The sequence below is a fragment of the Haliotis rufescens genome, unplaced genomic scaffold, assembly GCF_023055435.1.
Source record: "Haliotis rufescens isolate VD_foot unplaced genomic scaffold, xgHalRufe1.0.p SCAF_3, whole genome shotgun sequence".
Lineage (NCBI taxonomy): Eukaryota > Metazoa > Mollusca > Gastropoda > Lepetellida > Haliotidae > Haliotis > Haliotis rufescens.
In genome coordinates, this window is record NW_025964001.1 from 13,566,034 (window position 1) to 13,586,133 (window position 20,100).

At 42.2% G+C, this 20,100-nt stretch overlaps 1 protein-coding gene across 3 annotated transcripts in view; it reads left to right on the forward strand.

The window, feature by feature from the left end:
- LOC124134831 (mitogen-activated protein kinase-binding protein 1-like) overlaps nt 1-20,100 on the forward strand; it is a 129,678-nt gene that overhangs the window by 76,685 nt on the left and 32,893 nt on the right. For all 3 annotated transcript variants that reach the window (XM_046499888.2, XM_046499887.2, XM_046499889.2), the window contains exons 4-20: nt 18-110; nt 1,779-1,895; nt 2,621-2,716; nt 3,801-3,983; nt 5,605-5,765; nt 6,090-6,165; nt 7,151-7,264; nt 7,834-7,980; nt 8,804-8,870; nt 9,774-9,888; nt 10,007-10,098; nt 10,406-10,602; nt 11,512-11,630; nt 11,824-12,075; nt 13,197-13,304; nt 14,071-14,272; nt 14,992-15,130. In XM_046499888.2, coding sequence (XP_046355844.2) covers nt 18-110; nt 1,779-1,895; nt 2,621-2,716; nt 3,801-3,983; nt 5,605-5,765; nt 6,090-6,165; nt 7,151-7,264; nt 7,834-7,980; nt 8,804-8,870; nt 9,774-9,888; nt 10,007-10,098; nt 10,406-10,602; nt 11,512-11,630; nt 11,824-12,075; nt 13,197-13,304; nt 14,071-14,272; nt 14,992-15,130 — 2,278 coding nt within the window. The remainder of the gene's footprint in view (nt 1-17; nt 111-1,778; nt 1,896-2,620; nt 2,717-3,800; nt 3,984-5,604; nt 5,766-6,089; nt 6,166-7,150; nt 7,265-7,833; nt 7,981-8,803; nt 8,871-9,773; nt 9,889-10,006; nt 10,099-10,405; nt 10,603-11,511; nt 11,631-11,823; nt 12,076-13,196; nt 13,305-14,070; nt 14,273-14,991; nt 15,131-20,100) is intronic.

Sequence of the window (20,100 nt, forward strand, 5' to 3'; positions counted from 1 at the left end):
GTGTTTCTTTGTTTCAGTGTGGCCACCAGCCGGCTGTGCGGGTATGGGACGTGGAGGAGAAGACACAGGTGGCAGAGTTCCACGGCCACAAGTTTGGCATCAGCTGTGCGGTATGTACAACCTGCTGCAGCCTGTCCTACTGACCAGCAGCAACAAACTCAGCGATGTTCGAGGCCTGAACACCCTGGACTCATCTCTCACACGTCAAAACATAATAATAATAATAATAATAATAGGCTATTTATATTGCGCATATTTCCACACCACTCAGGGGCATGCTCAAAGCGTTATGATTACCCCCTTCAATGTGCACTCAAGAATCATTCTCAGCTCCCTAGGGAGTATGCAACCCAAATTGCGCTTGAAGGTTTACAACAACATTGCCATCTGATCCTACCGGGTACCCATTCACTGCTGGGTGAACAGAGGCACATTTCAAACAAAGTCACTTGCCCAAGGAGATGCCACATGAGATACATGTTCTTCAGTTAGGGGCAGCACTAAAGCCCTGAAAACTCAGGAGCCAAGCTGCCGAAACGCGGTCACCCATCCAAGAACTCTCCGCAACCGAAGTTACTTAATTTCAACTGATTTGTAACCAGAGCGCTGTGCATAGTACCACGTGCCACCACATCTATCTCTATCAGTAACTTCTCACATAGTCTGTCATACAGACCCTGAGACAAATATATGCAATAAAGCCCATGCAAGTCTAGATTAATGCAGTAAGAAGAGAGTCTCTGGGCTCCTGTTTCTTATATTTTATGAAGATAATTTAACTGCTGGGTTTTTTTCTGTAAGATATGTTCATTCCAGAGACTAGATGATAGTCTACTTCCCACACAGTTTCTCTCGCACCAGAGTGTAATTTCATTGGATGATTATTTTTGGCATCATGTCATTTGAATCAGATTCAAAACAAATGGTTCAAGGGTTCAAGGTGAGACTAACGTCTAGTCTCTGAAATGAAAGTATTTTACAGAAAAAAACAGTTGTTAAAGTATCTGACCAAGAAATAATAAAAAGGGGCCAAGAGACTCTCTTCATTTCCAGAAACTGAAACTTCAGTAATTTAGACTTGCATGGACAGGATTGGATATATTTGTTTCAGGGTCTGTATGATAGACTAGATTCAAATGTAGAATAAAGATTTGATACACAGGATGATTCAGACCCCAAACAAGTGATTTCACGACTTAAACCATCTTATGGTTGATATATTATTATCCCCCGCCACGAAGTGGAAGGGGGATATAGGAATGGGTGCCGTCCGTCTGTCCTTCCGTCCGTCACATTTCATTTCCGGAGCAGATCTTAAAACCGTACCTTGTTTCTTCACCAAACTTGGCACATAGATAGATCTAGTGGTGAACTGGTCCCTTTTGATAGTTTGGGATTTTTAAAAACAATATTTTTTTAGTTTCCATGGCAACGACTTTGATTTAGACTGAAAATGGTGGTAGTCCTCGTTTCCGGAGCAGATCTTGAAAAACGTAGCATATTTCTTTGCAAAAAGGCCCAGTGAACATAGTTCACAGAAGCTAATGCATTGCACACACCCGACGTGTCATATTGGCGGGTAATGTGAGTATTTCATGCTTGTTTCTAATATGGCCTGTGAATTGCTGGCTCAGAATCTCCTGCAACAACTGTAGCATAACGCCATGTTATTGTTCAATGAATGCATAGAGGTTAAGTGTAACTTATATATAACAAAAAAAAAAATGCCTTTTAGGGTTTCTTGACCTTTTGTTGAAGTTGTTTCTGTGTTGTTTCAGGCGTTCTCTCCAAATCTGCGGTACCTCGTGTCTGTTGGCACCCAGCACGACATGATAATCAATGTATGGAACTGGCGGTCTGGAAACAAAGTCGCCTCCAACAAGTTCTCATGCAAGGTCAGTTTCAGGGTATCTATATCAATCAGAATACCGTATTCAACGTAATAAGCGCCCAGGGCGCTCTCAAAATTGAAAATAGGGGGCTCTTATTAGAATATTATTTTGGTGGAAAAAAATCAGATTTGAAAGATAAATTTCGTGGTTTATGCTGACAGCCTGAAATGTTTATGTACACCAGATATATTTTTCCAGAATTTAATTGCCCATGATTAAGTGTGCATATAACACACGATGCGTATTTTACACGAATAAATAAGTCTTGTGTACATTGATCAATCGAAAGGGGTGCTAATTGGGATTGTTCACTAGCCAATATATTAGCAAATATCACCTAGGCGCTTATTAGAGAGGGGCGCTTAATGCGTGGAATATGGTAGGTGGTGTTAATGACACCGTGGCTTACCACTCACATGAGCCACCCAGGACTTGACATCCAGTGAAGTTCTGGGTTAGGATTGGTCTTCAGCAACCCATGCTTGTCGTAAGAGGGTGGTCAGGCTTGCTGACTTGGTTGCATGTCATTGTATCCCAATACTGTAGATAGATGCTCATAATGTCAATCATTGGATTGTCTGGTCCAGACTCAATTATTTTCAGATCGCCATGTTACAGCTTGAATATTGCTGAGTGTGGTGTTAAACAAAAAACAAAAAAACCCCAGGATTTTGACGTTAAAGTAGAAGTAGCAGAACATGTTAAACATTTTGTGGTGTTTGTTGCAGGTGAGCAACGTGGCATTCAACCATGACAGCAACTACTTCGTGACGGTGGGGAACCGACATGTCAAGTTCTGGTATCTGGAAAGCAGCAAGCCTAGGGTGAGGAGGATTGTTTCGGAGGAGGAGTAACGAAAACTAAGATCTGATTTTAATGAGATTGGGTGTAATTAAATGTTTTGAAATGGTTCAATTGCCTCACAGGGGGTGGTGTGGAGCCCGTTCCCGGTGTCCCCAGCCATGATGTTGCTGATAGACTGCTGAAACCAATGCTAACTAACTCACAGTGTTACCTCATATCAGTTTGAGGGGTCACAGGTGGCCCAGTCATCAGAGGTGCTGCAATTTGCTGCACAGAGTTGCATCCCTTGGGAATGCCAGAAATCTATGATCGTGGGTTAATCCCGGTTTCGCCCCGATTATGTTTCCTGCCTTGTCAGCACCATACCCGTTCTCATGGGTTTCACCAAAAGTGGTAAACATCGGTATCACCTCCTCCCACATTAAGCTGACATGCCATGATGTATTGCATCACTGTTCAAAGCAGCGTTACACCCAACTCACTCACTCACTTATAACAGTTTGATGGAGACAAGAACTGTAAGCAAATACTGAAATTGTATTAGTTTGTATGGAGGATAATGTTTCTATGTAGTTACCGTACTTTGTTTTACAATGCTATCCATTCAAATGCAACAAACATTTCATTTACTTTCAGGACCCGTGAAGATTCCAGGGTAGATTAGGTCTTCAGCAACCCATGCTTGCCGTAAAAGGAGACTATGCTTGTCGTAAGAGGCGACTAACGGGATCGGGTGGTCAGGCTCCCTGACTTGGTTGATACATGTCATCGATCCCAGTTGCGTGGATCGATGTTCATGATATTAATCACTGGATTGTCTGGTCCAGACTCGATTATTTACAGACCGCCATCATATAGCTGGAATGTTGCTGAGTGCGGCGTTAAACAACAAACCAACCATTTACTTTCAGGTTGGAAGTTGTGAATTTCTTTCATTAGAAGCACATGCAGCCTATGGGCATTTACCATTAATAAATTAAATCATTGACTGGCAGTTAGAATTAAGGTGACATAAGGCATTTGGGCGATCATGTTTCTGTATTATTTTACAGGGCTACTTTTTGCCCCTGATTGTGATTGTAATCCTGTCTTCCTCCTGTTCAGATCAACGAGACGGTGCCACTGCAGGGTCGGTCCGGCATCCTCAGCGACCAGAAGAACAACTTCTTCTGTGGCATCCTGTGTGGGCGTGGCCAGATGGCCGGCACCACCTTCTGCATCACACAGTCCGGGCTGCTCTGTGAGTTCAACGCCAAACGCTTGCTGGTCAAGTGGGTGGAGCTCCGGGTGAGTGACCTGGCTGTGTCGTACTTAGAGCCCTTGTACTGGCAGAATGAATTAGCAGTCTGTGACTTTTCTGTGAATTTGTGTTCTCTTCACCATTAAGTGTAACTGGTCAAACATCACAATTAGAGGTGTACTTTGAAATGTGACAAACTTTGTCACTGATAGATGTAAATGTTACAGTTGCAGAAGTTACCACTTCTAACCAATTGTAAATCTCAAATAACTGATTGGTTTCTCCAAAGTTCTGTTTCATGTTACATAAACCAATTGTCCAAATTGAGCAGACGGCGAGTACACACCACCCTTTATCTGTTGCTGCTGCTGCCATCGCCTGTTGATGATGTATCCCAATATTGTAAACATGAGCAAGACTGTATTACAGTTTTTGAGCAAGCTGGGTGTGGGAATGTCAAGTGTTCTAACCTGTCCTCTCCCATCCTTAACATATCTAGAGGCCTATGTTCTAGTCAGTTGTTTCCTTAGTGTAGGACAGTCACTGTCTTGTATATGGTTATCAGAGTTGTCCCCCTTAGTTTGTTTTGAATCAAGCTCCTTCCCAGCGCGTGACGCCTTTGTTACACTCTCGGTAACATCGCTGCCACCAGTGTGGCGCGGCCATTACAAGAATCTTGAAATTTGCCCTCTAATCCCAAATGTAGTCACATTCATACTTTTGCTTATGTGTTTGGGAATGCCATTAGAGTTCATTTTGAAAAGGTTTACGACTGACCATGTTTTCCAGATGAATTTACTTTGTTGTTTGTATAATCAGATTGGTTCGAGATTGCAGACTAACGGGAAATCAACCAACTTCTCTCTTACATTCTCACTTTATCAATAACATGATACTTTTAATGAAATAGAAATTCAAATTGACAAACAAAGAAAGTAATTTAGCAGGGGTAAGTGTATTCGGCGTCACGACAGTCGTCACTTGTTTGTAAACATAACGGACAATCGGCTGCGTTTTAAACTCCAAGCATGGTTGTGGTCATCTATCACTGTGGGGAGTTTTGACTGATGGCAGCAATATTATAGAGAGCTCCGTGAACGGGCTATCGCTGCGAGGAGCTTGGTTTTGAACTGACCAAATTGAAGTTAAAAGATTGTAGTTGACATCTGATGTCGTATGTGATGTCATTTCCTGTTGAGGCCCCCGTTCCACGAAGCAATCTTAGAGCTAAGTCTATATTAAGGTATTGAATAGTTGTTGTGTGATGATTGCTTTGTGGAACGAGGCCCTGGTTGTTCTGTTAAGATTGTATTTGAGATGACCAGTACATATTGCACCCGTGAAGATCCACGTTGAATTGATCTTCAGCAACCCATGCTTGTTGTAACAGGCTACTAACGGGATTGGGTGGTCAGGCTGTCTGACTTTGTTGATGGATGTCAAATGCCAAATGCGTAGATCGATGCTTATGATATCAATCACTGGATTGTCTGGTGCAGACTCGATTAATTACAGACCACCATCATACAGCAGGAATATTGCTGTGTGTAGCATTAAACAACAAACAAACAAATATGTTTTACAAGGGGAAGAACTGGCAATGGTGTCACTGTGTTAAGGAAGATATTTTATTTCCATAGTTTCTGACCCCACATACTTTTTCCTCAGACAAAGTGTGCTACATCCATCAGCGGTGGAGAGGATCACATATTTATTGGATGTGCTGAGGGTATCGTGCGAGTGTTCAGTGCTAAGTCTCTTCATTTCGTGACCTCGTTACCTCACCCTCACTTTTTGGGAGTAGACGTGTCTTCCGCCACCAGTCAGAGGTATGTCAAGTGTGGTATACTGCTAGAGGGAAACTACTTACATGACTGAATGCAATTTGTGAAAATATTTCATAAAAAACTCCCAATCCAGCTTCACAAAGTTTAAATGACCTCACCTGGCTTTTCTGGTAAACCTGTATTTCAGATTTGAACTTCAAATTGATTTTTATTAAATTGTGTCTTGCAACATATAACTTGTTTAACAATGGGCCTTGTTTTTGAAATATGGTTAGGGGACCTATATTTGTAAGAAATTGAAGGTCATAAAGTGTATTTCAGGTACCAAGGCATTCTGAAGAATTGGAACAATCTTTCTCTTTTCAGTCAAATGAAATTTCCTAAAGAAGATGCTAAGTACCCTGACACTATAGCTGTTGCATTTGACGATGACCATAAGAAGGTAGGAGTGTGTTGGAATAGTCCTGTATTGTAATGCCCCTCAACTCCTTGTTACTGGAATTCTGTGAAGTTCACTTCTTGGTAGATGTATATGTGTATAAGATATTATGACCATTCAAATAATATCAGTGTAGCACCTTTAAGCTGGTGACTCAAACATGAGGCTTCAATAACACACCCAATTCATGTTTTGCCCCAGTATTTAAACAAAGGAATTTTAGAAAATTGATCAGATATGAACGCCTGCCATGAGAAAACCAGGTTTTTCATGACACGTAATTCCTGCGTATTTGACGCAATGATTTCCTGAAATATTCGCAAAGGTTTTTCAAGTCATAACTGATGCAATAAATGTTCTTAGGAAGTCTTAATTCGGTATTTACAATATTTTAGTTGTTTAAAACAAAACAAATATACAAACTTTCAGATTTAAATGAAACCGAAGTAACTTTCATAAAATAGGTGATCAGCTGGCAGCCTGCCATGTCTGCTGAACAGAAGATATGGGTGGTCACCTTGTGTCCTCATACACCCACCAGCATATCATAAAGGCGACTATGCTTGTCGTAAAAGGCGACTAACGGGATCGGGTGGTCATTCTTGCTGACTTGGTTGATACATGTCGTCAATCCCAATTGCGTGGATCGATGCTCATGATGTCAATCACTGGATTGTCTGGGCCAGACTCGATTATTTACAGACCGCAGTCATATAGCTGGAATACTGCTGAGTGCGGCGTTAAACAACAAACAAACAAAAACCAGCATATCATTGCTCATCCCATCAACCACCAGCTTAGCCCTGCCCAGTTTATCACAGTACGCCAGTCTGGTGGTCAGGATTTTACGTACAAATGGTACCATCCATGACAGATTAACTGTAGTCATATGAAAAAAAATCAGTGTTCCTTAACTTGTTTTGAGTAGCATATTCATCTGTACCTGGCGGCTTTTACAAGCTGAGACTTCTCTGCTCCTGTTGTGCAGGTAACCTGCGTCTACAACGACCACAGCCTCTACCAGTGGGATGTCCACGACATCAAGAAAGTGGGCAAGGCCTACTCGGTGCTCTACCACAGCTCATGTGTATGGTCACTGGAGGTTAGTATTCCCTCACGCTCGAACATTTCACATGCACAAGAATTGTTTTACTGAAGGTACCTTTACACACTTACCTGAAGCTTGAGTTTACTGATGTACTGTTATATGAGTAAACTATGATCAGATACTCATTTGACGTAACGTTTCGGGGCGGTCGGGTAGCCTAGTGATTAAAGCGGTCGCTTGTCACGCCAAAGACCCGGGTTCGATTCCCGACATAGGTACAATGTGTCAAACCCATTTCTGGTGTCCCCTGCCATGATATTGCTGGAATATTGCTAAAAGCGGCGTAAAACCATACTCACTAACTCACTCACTCACTCAACGTTTCATGCTTTTTGTTTATTGTAATGATTGAGGCTTAGAGGATCATCATGGATCTTGCACTCACAAACCATTGCTCCATGGATGCAGTTTATTCATTGTATATAAAATAATGTTGCACCAATTTTTCAAAATGTTTTTTTTAATTTTTATTTTTTTTATTTGTTGTTTTTTAAACAAATTGCTTTCTAGAGTGAAAGAAAACCTTTCAAGTCGGATACTATTTGAGAAATGTCTACTTCCAGGTGTACCCTATGTTGGAGGAGAACAGTCAGGCCACTCTCCCCCCTGGGTCCTTCCTGACGGGGTCGAGCGACGACACAGTTCGAGTGTGGAACCTCGACTCTCACATGCAGGATAAAACTACTTACAAGAGGAACATATACAGCCATGTAAGTGAACCTAGGTGAACCTAGTCGTCCCATTCTTACACGTCCTTAACTCGACATGGTCTGCTTTAATGAGGACATAAGTCTGGTTTGGAATCGACAGAACTAGCATGTGTAGTGAGAGAAGTTCGTCAAAATGTTTTTGATGCAAAGAGGACATTCTTGAATATTTTTTTTATTTTGAAGTTTACACAATATACGGCTTTTCCATTGGACAAGAGGTCAGTCACATGACCACAAAATTGACGTTCACAAGTGTATAAGCTGGTTGTTGTATGGCGGTCTGTCACACATACCAAATATATACAGCTTTTCCATTGGATGAGAGGTCAGTCACATGATCACAAAATTGACGTTCACAAGTGTATAAGCTGGGTGTTGTTTGGCGGTCTGTCACACATGCTAAATAAAATTGTGTATAGATCAAGGCCTACATCCTTTGAGGTAAGAAATTTACTTTGTGTGAGTTCATTAGAGTATAAACCTTCATTGAGTGAGGGCCAAACATTGTATAACTGTATGACTGCATACAGTTTGGCCCTCACTCTATAAAGGTTCATAGTCCAATGAACTCACACAAAGTGAAAGTGAATTCTTAAATGCCTTTAGCATTTCCTTTTGTTGGTAACAAATCCGTAAGATTTTGCTATCAAGAAATTAAAAACAATATTGACAAGGAAATAACAGTTTTGGCACTTGAAAGGATGAACACAATCAGGGAAGGTTGAGGATGCTTTTACAGCTGTATTTGAGCTGGTGTGATTTGTCAGAATTACATTTTGTAGTCTGTTGCAGTTCTAAAACGGTCATCTTGCTTCCTTTCCAGGATTTGCTTAAGATCATCTATGCAGACGAGAACCACACCAACCTGTGTGATGTAGACTACAATCCAGGTAAACTTATAAAACATCTACACAGAAACAACCAATAGAAATTAAGTGTAAATTCGAGGTGTGAGAAAATAATTGTCAATTGTCCTCTTGCAGCTCACTGTCTTCCTGGGGCAAGGGAGTTAACTGACTATAAAAGTCCCGTTTTCACCTTTGCTGAACTTGGCTGGAATTATGGAGTTATACTTTGGCTGGACTAACGAGTCCAATCAAAATTGACATCCGGTTCATAAACTGCCATGCAGATTTCTGTCGATTGCAGGATTTGCAAAGCATGTGTACCGTCAACTTATCGTCAACAGATACTTTCCAAATCTTTTCTTGTTTTTAATGAAGGTGCTCACGGGAAATTATCTTCACTGGGCACTGCCATTTTGTTTGAAACAAATGCAAGTGATATGAGAGGTGGAATCTAATTGGTAAATAGGATGGACATAGAAGGGACATAACACGCAATAGCCACTGATGGCGCTACGATCGAGCACAGAAATTCCAGCCTAGTTTGGCAAGGGTGGAAACTGAATTTTTACAGTCTAGTACATGTAACTCCCATTCACATGTAAAATGAACTTTGTCTAGAGTCAAAGGATATTGTGGGCAACACAATATTCATACTGCTTTATGATCCCATCTGTCAAGACTTCCATAGCTAGTTTATATCAGATGTATAGATAACATTGTTTTCCAGATCTATTTCGACAAGACCTTATCCCTGGTAATACCTCTAGTAAATTGTTCTTGTGTTTAGACATTTGCTCAACACAAAGTCGACTGTACAATTCTTGACATGCTTTCAATTTGGAAGTTCTTTTGTAATGTCCAACACTTTGATATTGATACATTTTGTTCTATGGGGTGAATTGGACCAACACAGAGCATGCACATTATCCTTACCTTGTGTTGTAGCTGGGGGTGCGGACAAGACCGACACACAGTATGATGTGAAGAATGGCATCCGCTCTATACGAATCAGTCCTGATGGCCTACATTTGGCTGCTGGGGACAAACTTGGGAATCTCAGGTGAGAAATTCTATATAACACATTCATATAATGGTGAAGGAGAATTATCATGTTTTCAGATTTTTACAATTTTATGTTTATGTTTCTTTTTACTCAAGAATTCCCTTGTTTATTTCAGGGTATATGATACTGAATACATGGATATGATTCGAGATATTGAGGCTCACGAAGCTGATGTGTTGTGCCTAGAATATTCTTACTCAAAACAAGGCAAGTGTTGGTGACAGGCATGCAAGAGTTGTCACCCTTGATATTACCGACCCCCCCCCACAACAGGATTTGTTTGTTCTATAGTTGGCAAAGATGATTTCTTTTCTTATTAAACTGAATACAAATAAATCCTATCAGTTTGCCATATTATATTTCAAGGAGCTATCTGACCTCGGGAGTGCCCTGTATATGTCAGTGTAGTAGCGTAATTTGTCTTTTTCAATCTTTATTCCCGCAATAACCTGAAACAGTTTCTCTCTTTAAATCATTGTTTTCCAATCTTAAACCATACCGCTCAACAATGCAGGACCCAAACTTCTGGCGTCAGCTAGCCGAGATCGTCTGATTCATGTGTTCGATGTGGAACAGAAGTATGGCCTTCTGCAGACGCTGGACGATCACTCGGCATCCATTCAGGCTGTGCGCTTCACAGACCACGACAACCAGCTGAAGATGCTGAGTTGTGGAGCAGACAAGTCTCTGCTGTTTCGTAATGCAATACAGGTATGTCCTAGTACATTCTTCAGCATCATGTCCATCTTCAGTTGTGTGACCCTGTGGGGAGTAGTGCAATACAGGTATGTCCTGGTACATTCTTCAGCATCACGTCCACCTCAGTTGTGTGACCCTGTTGGGAGTAATGCAATACAGGTATGTCCTGGTACATTCTTCAGCATCATGTCCACCTCAGTTATGTGACCCTGTTGGGAGTAATGCAATACAGGTATGTCCTGGTACATTCTTCAGCATCATGTCCATCTTCAGTTATGTGACCCTGTTGGGAGTAATGCAATACAGGTATGTCCTGGTACGTTCTTCAGCATCATGTCCACCCTCAGTTGTGTGACCCTGTGGGGAGTAATGCAATACAGGTATGTCCACCAACATTCTTCAGCATCATGTCCATCTTCAGTTATGTGACCCTGTGGGGAGTAATGCAATACAGGTATGTCCACCAACATTCTTCAGCATCATGTCCATTGTGTGACCCTGTGTGGAGTTTAAAGGCAGAATAATCAGGTATCACATGATTAGCAGTAGGTTACAACGGAGGACCTTACCGGGTGCTTGTCATTGTACGAATCAATGCTTGAGCAGTCAGTCATTGGTTTTTCTTGACTTGATTATCTTGTACAGCTCCCCATGATATAAATGTATTGTAGCAAACTGGGACATTAATCCACAGTCACTCACACTGCACAAGAGTTGAGCAAGTTCATAGTGTATGAGAAAACTCGGAAAATATTGGGGGATGGAACTTGAATATTTGTAGAAGTTAAAAATGTACCGTACCATGTTCAGAAAGTGATCAGAAAAGAATGTAGTATTTTTAATTCAGTTCAACATTGCAGAAGAATAGACCATGTTTGTTTGAAAGGAGTTAATAACTGTATGCTTGTTTTGTCCCTTCAGAGTCCAGAATTCCAGTTCAGTCTTGACCAGCACCTGGTCAGCAAGGCCACTTTGTATGACATGGTCACCGACCCCACACAGAAGTTCGTGGCCACGGCCTGTCAGGACAGAAATGTCAGGTACGTCAGCCTCCTTCCAACAGGCATCTTTGATATTAATATTTCTGTGTAGGATAAAACATGTACAAGGGTTTTTAACATCCCTTGGATTCAGGTTTTAAAATCTCATAAATGCAGATAATTTTGTTCAGGACACATCAGCCCCGCCACAATATGTTGTTCATATCATTGGAAGCATTTATTATTTTTTCAGAATCTACAATATACGCACAGCCAAACAGAAGAAGAATTACAAGGCCTCGCTAACAGACGATGGTGTGCTGCTACGGATTCAGCTGGATCCGTCAGGATGCTACGCGGCTACCAGCTGCACGGACAAGAACATTTGTATCGTGGACTTCTACAGCGGTGAGCTGGTGGCCACCATGTACGGACATTCCGAGATCATTACTGGACTCAAGTTTATGAATGATCTCAAACACATGATCTCAGTGTCAGCCGATGGGTAAGGGTGACCCTCCTTCCTCTGTGCATTCCTTCTTAAGATATATTACAAAGTAATCATATGATGAAGTCAGTTAGCCCCAATTGGGAGTCTTGATGGACAAGCAACCCTTTCGGCAATGGGAGCTGTACCAATTTACACTTGTCAGAGGGGTACACAATGTACGTGATCTAGACTACCAGTTGTCGGACTCTCATTTTTGTGGAAGCCTCAGTGGCTGAATGGGTTAGATCGCTTTTTGTGCTGACGATTAGGTGCCACACTCTGGCAGTGTGGGTTCGAATTCTGGATGGGACTCAGCCCCCAAAAGTACTAGAATCTTAACTTAACTGAGAAAATGTTATCCCAAATATAACATTTGTTACAAGCACCCCTTGCTGGTCGTAAATGGCGAATAATGGATTGGGTGGTCAGGTTCAGTGCCTGGGTTGAATGTGTGTCACTGCACCCATCACTAGATTGTCTGGTCCAGACTTTGTTATTTGCAGGTCTCCGTCACATAGCTAGAATATTGCAGAGTGAAATGTTAAACAACAAACAAAGCAAATCAGAGTTCAAAATTATTTTGAATATTTCCTGGTCAAGTCAACCATTATCTGTGAAAATAAAGGACCTGGTATCTGAAATATGATAAATGGGTGGTCATTTTGCTTTTTTTTTCTGGGGTCAATCTGTAGCAGTTGGTAGTTCAGCTGTCCCTGAAACCACTCGGTTGTAGATTCGGAGGTCACAATAGCTGCTAAGTGTCAATTACTTGGATGTCGAACCACCCATGATGACAAGCTCTCTGTGCTGATTATGTGTCATCTTTCCCCAAGTTAAGGGATTACTTGAACATCAGCTTCTTTAAAAGCACCTGTTATTAATGGTAATAAATCCCCTCATTTTGACATAAGTAAAACTTGAATGAAATAAATGATGGGTTGGCATTTTTTGCTCCTATGGTACTAATATTCAAATATTTATCTGTATTATACACACAAGGCTCTGACATTGAAAAAGTTCAACAGCAAGGCAAAATCATGTTTTGTTAGGAAAGTGTGCTAGCCTGGTGATGGGGTTAGTGATGCTAGCTGACATTGATCTACATCTTCTTCTTCCATGTTGTTTTTGTGTTCCAGCTGTATATTCGTGTGGCGTCTGCCGTCTGAGATGACGAAGCAGATGAAGAACAGAATGGAGGAACTAGGCAAGATGCCCAAGGACCTGCAGTTTGTCAGTGATATCAGGTAGGGCTAAGCTCCATCTTTCATAGGCCGCCTCCGTGGTCTTGTGAGCGTCCGCTCGGAGAGCGGAAGGTCCGGGGTTCGATCCCCGGCCGCATCATACCAAAAGACGTTAAAAGATGGTACTTGTTGTTACCCCGCTCGGCATTAAGGGGCTAAAACAAGGACTGGTCGGCTCGGAGTCAGTATACTGTGTCTGAGTGGGGTATTCATGTTAAACTGCGGCATGGTATCTCAGTGAGCTAGCACTATAAATCGGCATCAGTCCGGACTAGTACAAGCAGCCACACACACACACACATGTGCATGCACGTCGCTATATAAGTGCAATAATCTTGGACGCGACGTTAAACCCCATTTCACCTCACCTCACCATCTTTCATAGGAAGTACTTGCCTAGGGCGTGTTTATATGACTGTCGTAACCCTCGATGTTGTTGATATCATTTCACCCAAAGCATGTTCTTACACAGAAGGCAATACATGGTTTATAGTCTCATGTTGAAGTCACAGTAAAGTGTGTGAAGAGCTAATATCGAGATACCCAATACCTGTTTGGAGAATAGATTGTGAATGAAAACAAGGAGTTATTTTTGATTGAGGATTTTATGTAAGCAATATCAAATACAATTTAGTATCATGCTGATGACTGTAGCATCAAATCCAGCCCAGTGATGCAATTAGCACTTGGTTGGGAAACTGTGAATGTTTGGCCCTACCACCTGCTCCCTTGTCAATATACCACCTGCTCACACTTCGCCTCTACACAGGAGAGAGACGGCCATCATTTCCAAGCCAAGTTTGCATGACGGTATGGACAACTTCCCGGTGATGCACGAGCGTCACCAGTTCCAGCCAGCCCACAATGTGCTGGACATGTTGGAGAAAGAGTCCCACGAAGCACCCGCGGAGGAGAGCAGTGCGGACTACCGCTTCAGTGTCGGGCCTCTGCCCAACTGGGCAAAAGCCAAGGTGAGTCTCACAGTTATAGCATTTGTATCATTGAACTTTCCTGTGACTTTAACATTCTTGTAAAACCCTTTAAATAAAACTTTTATACCTTGATACATTTCTAAGTGTGAATAACCAACTCATTAGGTAAGATTTAAAAAAATAAAAGAATTGGTTCTCAGTCAATGACTTTTGAAAATATAGTGTGGGTGGGCATTGTTGTTTTTTTCCTTGTTCAAACTAGTATGTAACCAAATAAACAGTTGTGTACCATCAACCTGGGAAAGGGCCTCCCTACATAAACAAGCATACAAACTTCTATTGCCGCCATGACCATTACACGAGATACACGGTAAAGTAGTGTCCATGTAAAGGGAAGTAACTGTGTGCTATATTGGATCGTATTGTGTTTAAGTGTGAGTATTTTTGTATTTTTTTTTAAATTGAAGTAAAAATGAAACGTGCGGCGGACTTTATGGTGGTGCGTGTGGTGCCTGAGAACCAAGACTATTATTTTTTAAGCCTGATAATTAACTCTTTGACATGCATCATAATATTTGAATTAACAGACAAACAATTGGATTTTGAGCGATTTGAATTAAACATCCTTGGACTGCAACTTGTCCAAGATTAGTGCCCCTTTTAGATCTACACATTTGTGTATAACTTTCTAAATATGAGCTGAATTTTGAGATAATCGTATGAATTTTGACTTCTACAAGTGTGTGACTTGTGTGTAGATGGGAGGCAGCACTGGTGACAGCAAGGACCGCAGTCTGGAGTCGGCGAAGCAGCCCAAGGGCAAATGGGCTGAGAGGGCTGATACAGGGTTCGCAGTGAAAACACAAAGTGAAATGAGCTTGATCAACACAGAGCCAGGTAGGCTGCAGAGTTGTCCCCCTTGCTAGTCTCAGTGCTTGAGCCAAACGACTGTTTATCGTTGCCTTTATGGTGGCATGACTGTCATCAGTCTATGACAAAGGTTCGAAATTACTAGGGTCACTTTGAGGAATTGTCTTCACAGCCCTGTTCCACAAAGTGATCTTTGTGCTAAGATGATCGAAATTCCCATTCCTTATCATTGACTTTCGACAGATGAGCTCTAAGATCGCCTTGGGGAATGGGGCCCCGTATTATTATGTGTAATAGTTGTGTATGATAATTATGAAGTTCATCGAATGAAAACAAAATCATAGCAGTACAGGTAGTTGTGTCAGGTTGCCTCCCTTTGCTGTGCCAGGATCGACTTGTGATGGATTTGAACACCAGACTGGTTATATTCATGATGCTTGTTTTGGCACCTCCATAAATATGATCATTTGGCTAAAAGTGGTAAATGCAAGCCTACGATCATAGTCACTGGGGGTTTCCTCGTACATTAAACAAAAGCACTGCTGTAGGACTGATAACTGCATTTATCTTTTTGCTTTTGACCGGTCGATTTTTTCCATCAAAGTTGTCAAGAAAACAGTATGTTTTTCAGATTGATACAACCACGTTTGTATTTTGTGCCAGTATGGCTTGGGTATCATTATATGTGATTTTAACTTGTTATTTAATATGCACCATGTGAACATTATGAAGTCTTTTCAGGGTTAGAAACTAACATTTTTTGTCCACTTGTCCTTATAATGATAACATATAGTAAAACCAATCAATATGGCAAATTTCTACTAGTCCTTATGATACCTTAACTATTGGGCAGTTTGGCAAGGACTACAGGACTAGTGCAAATTTCTAACCCTGCTTTTGTTTTTCTCCACATTATCTCAATGATAAGATGTGGATGATTGGATGATGTTCTTCACACTCAACAAGACGCAAGAAGCTATAATCTTGTTACAACAGCAACTGTCTTTGTTAGCTCAGGTTTGACATAATTCTGATGATGTCAGGCTATATTTTTTCTTCTTTCATTTGGTTTAATGATTTCAAAATAACTCTAAAAAGAATGAATAGCAGAAAGGGATGAATCTCACAGACACTTCTATTTATTCCACCAAATACAATGTGACGTGCATACATAACAGGTTAAACTTTACGAGATAACCTTAACTGGTACTGTTCACTTGGCAACATACTACAACAACTTTTTAAACGACAAAATATAAAGCTGAGGAAGATAATATACAGCTGTTTTGTTTGGTTTTTTGTTTCTCCCACCTACTGACAAGGGCACAATTCTGCAAACGAGGAAATAGACAGTTCGGTTTAATAATATCTACAATTTATTCAAACTGAGACACATTTCATAGGATTCCTCATGATCAAAGTTAGAGCATTGTAGATCTGGGCTTCTGTCCACAAGGTGTTTGTAACTCATTGTCATTCTTAGCCTATAATAAACTATATAGTTACAATAGGTTGGAGAGGCGGTCGGGTAGCCTAGTGGTTTAAGCGTTCGCTCGTCATGCTGAAGACCCGGGTTTGATTCCCGACATGGGTACAATGTGTGAAGCCCATTTCTGGTGTCCCCCGCCGTGATATTGCTGGAATATTGCTAAAAGCGGCGTAAACCCATACTCACTCACTCACTCAATAGGTTGCAACTCTATGAATGTTTGTGGATTGGTCTGCACTGTATGTTGAAGTAGTAAAAAAGTACATAGGTCAAGTTTGTGAAAAAAAATAAAAATTGGAATAACCTCAAGAAAATACTAGGGGCGGTCGGGTAGCCTAGTGGTTAAAGCGTTATCTCGCCACGCCGAAGACCTGGGTTCGATTCCTTACATGGGTTCAAAGTGTGAAGCCTATTTCAGGTGTCCCCTGCTGTGATATTGCTGGAATATTGCCAAAAGAAGCGTAAAACATACTCACACACTCACTCACTCACTCAAGAAAATACTTATGCTGCAGTCCAAACATTCAAAATGCAAGGATAGGTTTGATCATTTGGAATATGTCATAAATTTGAAAATCACGATATTTAAATAGAAGATTTGAAAATAATTTGTACGTTACATTTATAGCAACTAAATGGATCAAGAAGATACGAGATTAATGTTATAAATATTCACAAGAAAATTCATGGTCATGTCAGAGATATTATATAAGGCCCAGTACAAGCTGGTGTCGAACAAGCTCTTATTGTTACAGCCATGTTCCTGATCAGTACCTGTAAGCCATTAACTGCAGTGTTCAATCATGGTTGCCTTCACATTGACAAGAGGCTCAAATCTCCAAGCCAAACTGTCGCATGTAATGGGCTACTGATCAGTGCTTGTAACTAACGTGGGTATTACAAAGCAGGATTACTGTTTCGATTTAGCCTTGCCTGATTGCAAGTCTTTACAATGTACGGTCGTTACAGGATTAGAGTTGACCTTTACAGGGCCTGATAAGCCGGATAACATAATGTTGTTGTTTCCTGGAAGGTGATTGTGGATCATTGGGGTAATGAGAGTTTAAGTGTGGCAGTTGTGTAAGGGGGGTTACTTCAGTCATACTTTGACTGTTGTGAGGGAGAAGTGCCTTTGTGCAAGGGGACTAAGAATGGTTTCATGTCTGAAATGAAGAAAATGATTACTGATAAATATTGATCCCTGGCCGCCTCAGTGTGGTTTGATCCCTGGCGGCCTCAGTGTGGTTTGATCCCTGGCCACCTCAGTGTGGTTTGATCCCTAGCCACCTCAGGCTGGTTTGATCCCTGGCCACCTCAGTGTGGTTTGATCCCTGGCCACCTCAGTGTGGTTTGATCCCTAGCCACCTCAGGGTGGTTTGATCCCTAGCCACCTCAGTGTGGTTTGATCCCTAGCCACCTCAGTGTGGTTTGATCCCTGGTCACCTCAGTGTGGTTTGATCCCTAGCCACCTCAGTGTGGTTTGATCCCTGGTCACCTCAGGCTGGTTTGATCCCTGGTCACCTCAGTCTGGTTTGATCCCTGGCCACCTCAAGCTGGTTTGATGCCTGACCACCTCAGGCTGGTTTGATCCCTGGTCACCTCAGGCTGGTTTGATCCCTGGCCACCTCAGGCTGGTTTGATCCCTGGCCACCTCAGGCTGGTTTGATCCCTGGCCACCTCAGGCTGGTTTGATCCCTGGCCACCTCGTGTGGTTTGACCCCTGGTCACCTCAGGCTGGTTTGATCCCTGGCCACCTCAGTGTGGTTTGATCCCTGGCCACCTCAGGCTGGTTTGATCCCTGGCCACCTCAGGCTGGTTTGATCCCTGGTCACCTCAGGGTGGTTTGATCCCTAGCCACCTCAGGGTGGTTTGATCCCTGGCCGACTCAGGGTGGTTTGATCCCTGGCCACCTCAGGCTGGTTTGATCCCTGGCCACCTCAGGGTGGTTTGATCCCTTGCTGCCTCAGGCTGGTTTGATCCCTGGCCTCCTCAGGGTGGTTTGATCCCTGGCCACCTCAGGGTGGTTTGATCCCTGGCCACCTCAGGCTGGTTTGATCCCTGGCCACCTCAGTGTGGTTTCATCCCTGGCCACCTTAGTGTGGTTTCATCCCTGGCCACCTCAGGGTGGTTTGATCCCTGGCCACCAGTGTTGTTTGATCCCTGGCCACCTCAGTGTGGTTTGATCCCTGGCCACCTCAGGGTGGTTTGATCCCTAGTCACCTCAGGGTGGTTTGATCCCTGGCCACCTCAGTGTGATTTGATCCCTGGCCACCTCAGGGTGGTTTGATCCCTGGCCACCTCAGGCTGGTTTGATCCCTGGCCACCTCAGGGTGGTTTGATCGCTTGCTGCCTCATACCAAAAGATGTTAAAAGATGGTACTTGTTGTTACCCTGCCTGGCGCTCAGCATTAGGGGGATAAAACAAGGACTAGTTGGCTCAGAGTCCGTAACCTGTGTCTGAGGGGATATATGTTAAACTGCAGCATGGTATCACAGTGGGCTAACACTATGAAATAGGCATAAGTCCACACTTGTACAAGCAGACACACAAACATATGATTGTACATCGCAATATTATAAGTGCAATAATTTTGAATGCAACGATAATCCTCATTTCACCTTACTGTGCCTCACTCCCCATATGTGCCTTGGAAAGTGTAGCATAAATGATTGGTTCACATTGATGGTCAAGGTCACTTGTAACAAAACAAGCTCTAAAACAATGTGTCAATGTTAACTTATTGAACTTATTAAGTTTAATGAACCTTATAAGTTGGCACGCATGATCCATTTGATATGATTTGCCTGATTTGGGATAAGATCAACCTCAACAGTGGTACTATAAAGGACTTGGTATGAATGTTTTGTTGACCTGTGATATAAAAGTTCAAGATCACTGACTTTAAAGTATTCAGGAAGTACTGACTATATTTTTTTATAAGCCCATATTCAGTACAGAATTACTGGAATCAGTGAAGACTATCAGATCAACGATCATTGAAAAGCCTGGTTCATTAAGCAGTAGGTCGGACTTTGTGATGGTAGTAATGCTTGAACAAGGTGTGTAAACATAGGTTTCACAGTACTCACAGTTGTTTCAGCTCTGTGAACATCATGTCTGGAGCAGGTGTGATGAGAGACAACATAAGGTGTAAACATCTAACATAATAATGACAGCCAGCAGGTGTGTCGTGCTGTGCCCCCCGTACAAGGGGGAGCATGTACAGAAATAAGTAATGGAGGTTCTGAGAACTCATAACAACCAGGGGCGGTCGGGTAGCTTAGTGGTTAAAGCGTTCGCTCGTCACGCCGAAGACCCGGGTTCGATTCCCGACATGGGTACAATGTGTGAAGCCCATTTCTGGTGTCCCCCGCCGTGATATTGCTGGAATATTGCTAAAAGCGGCGTAAAACCATACTCACTCACTCACTCACTCATAACAACCATGAGTAATATGAAATATCTTTGGTGGTTTGAAATCAAACTCATCTGAACTTTTGATATTGG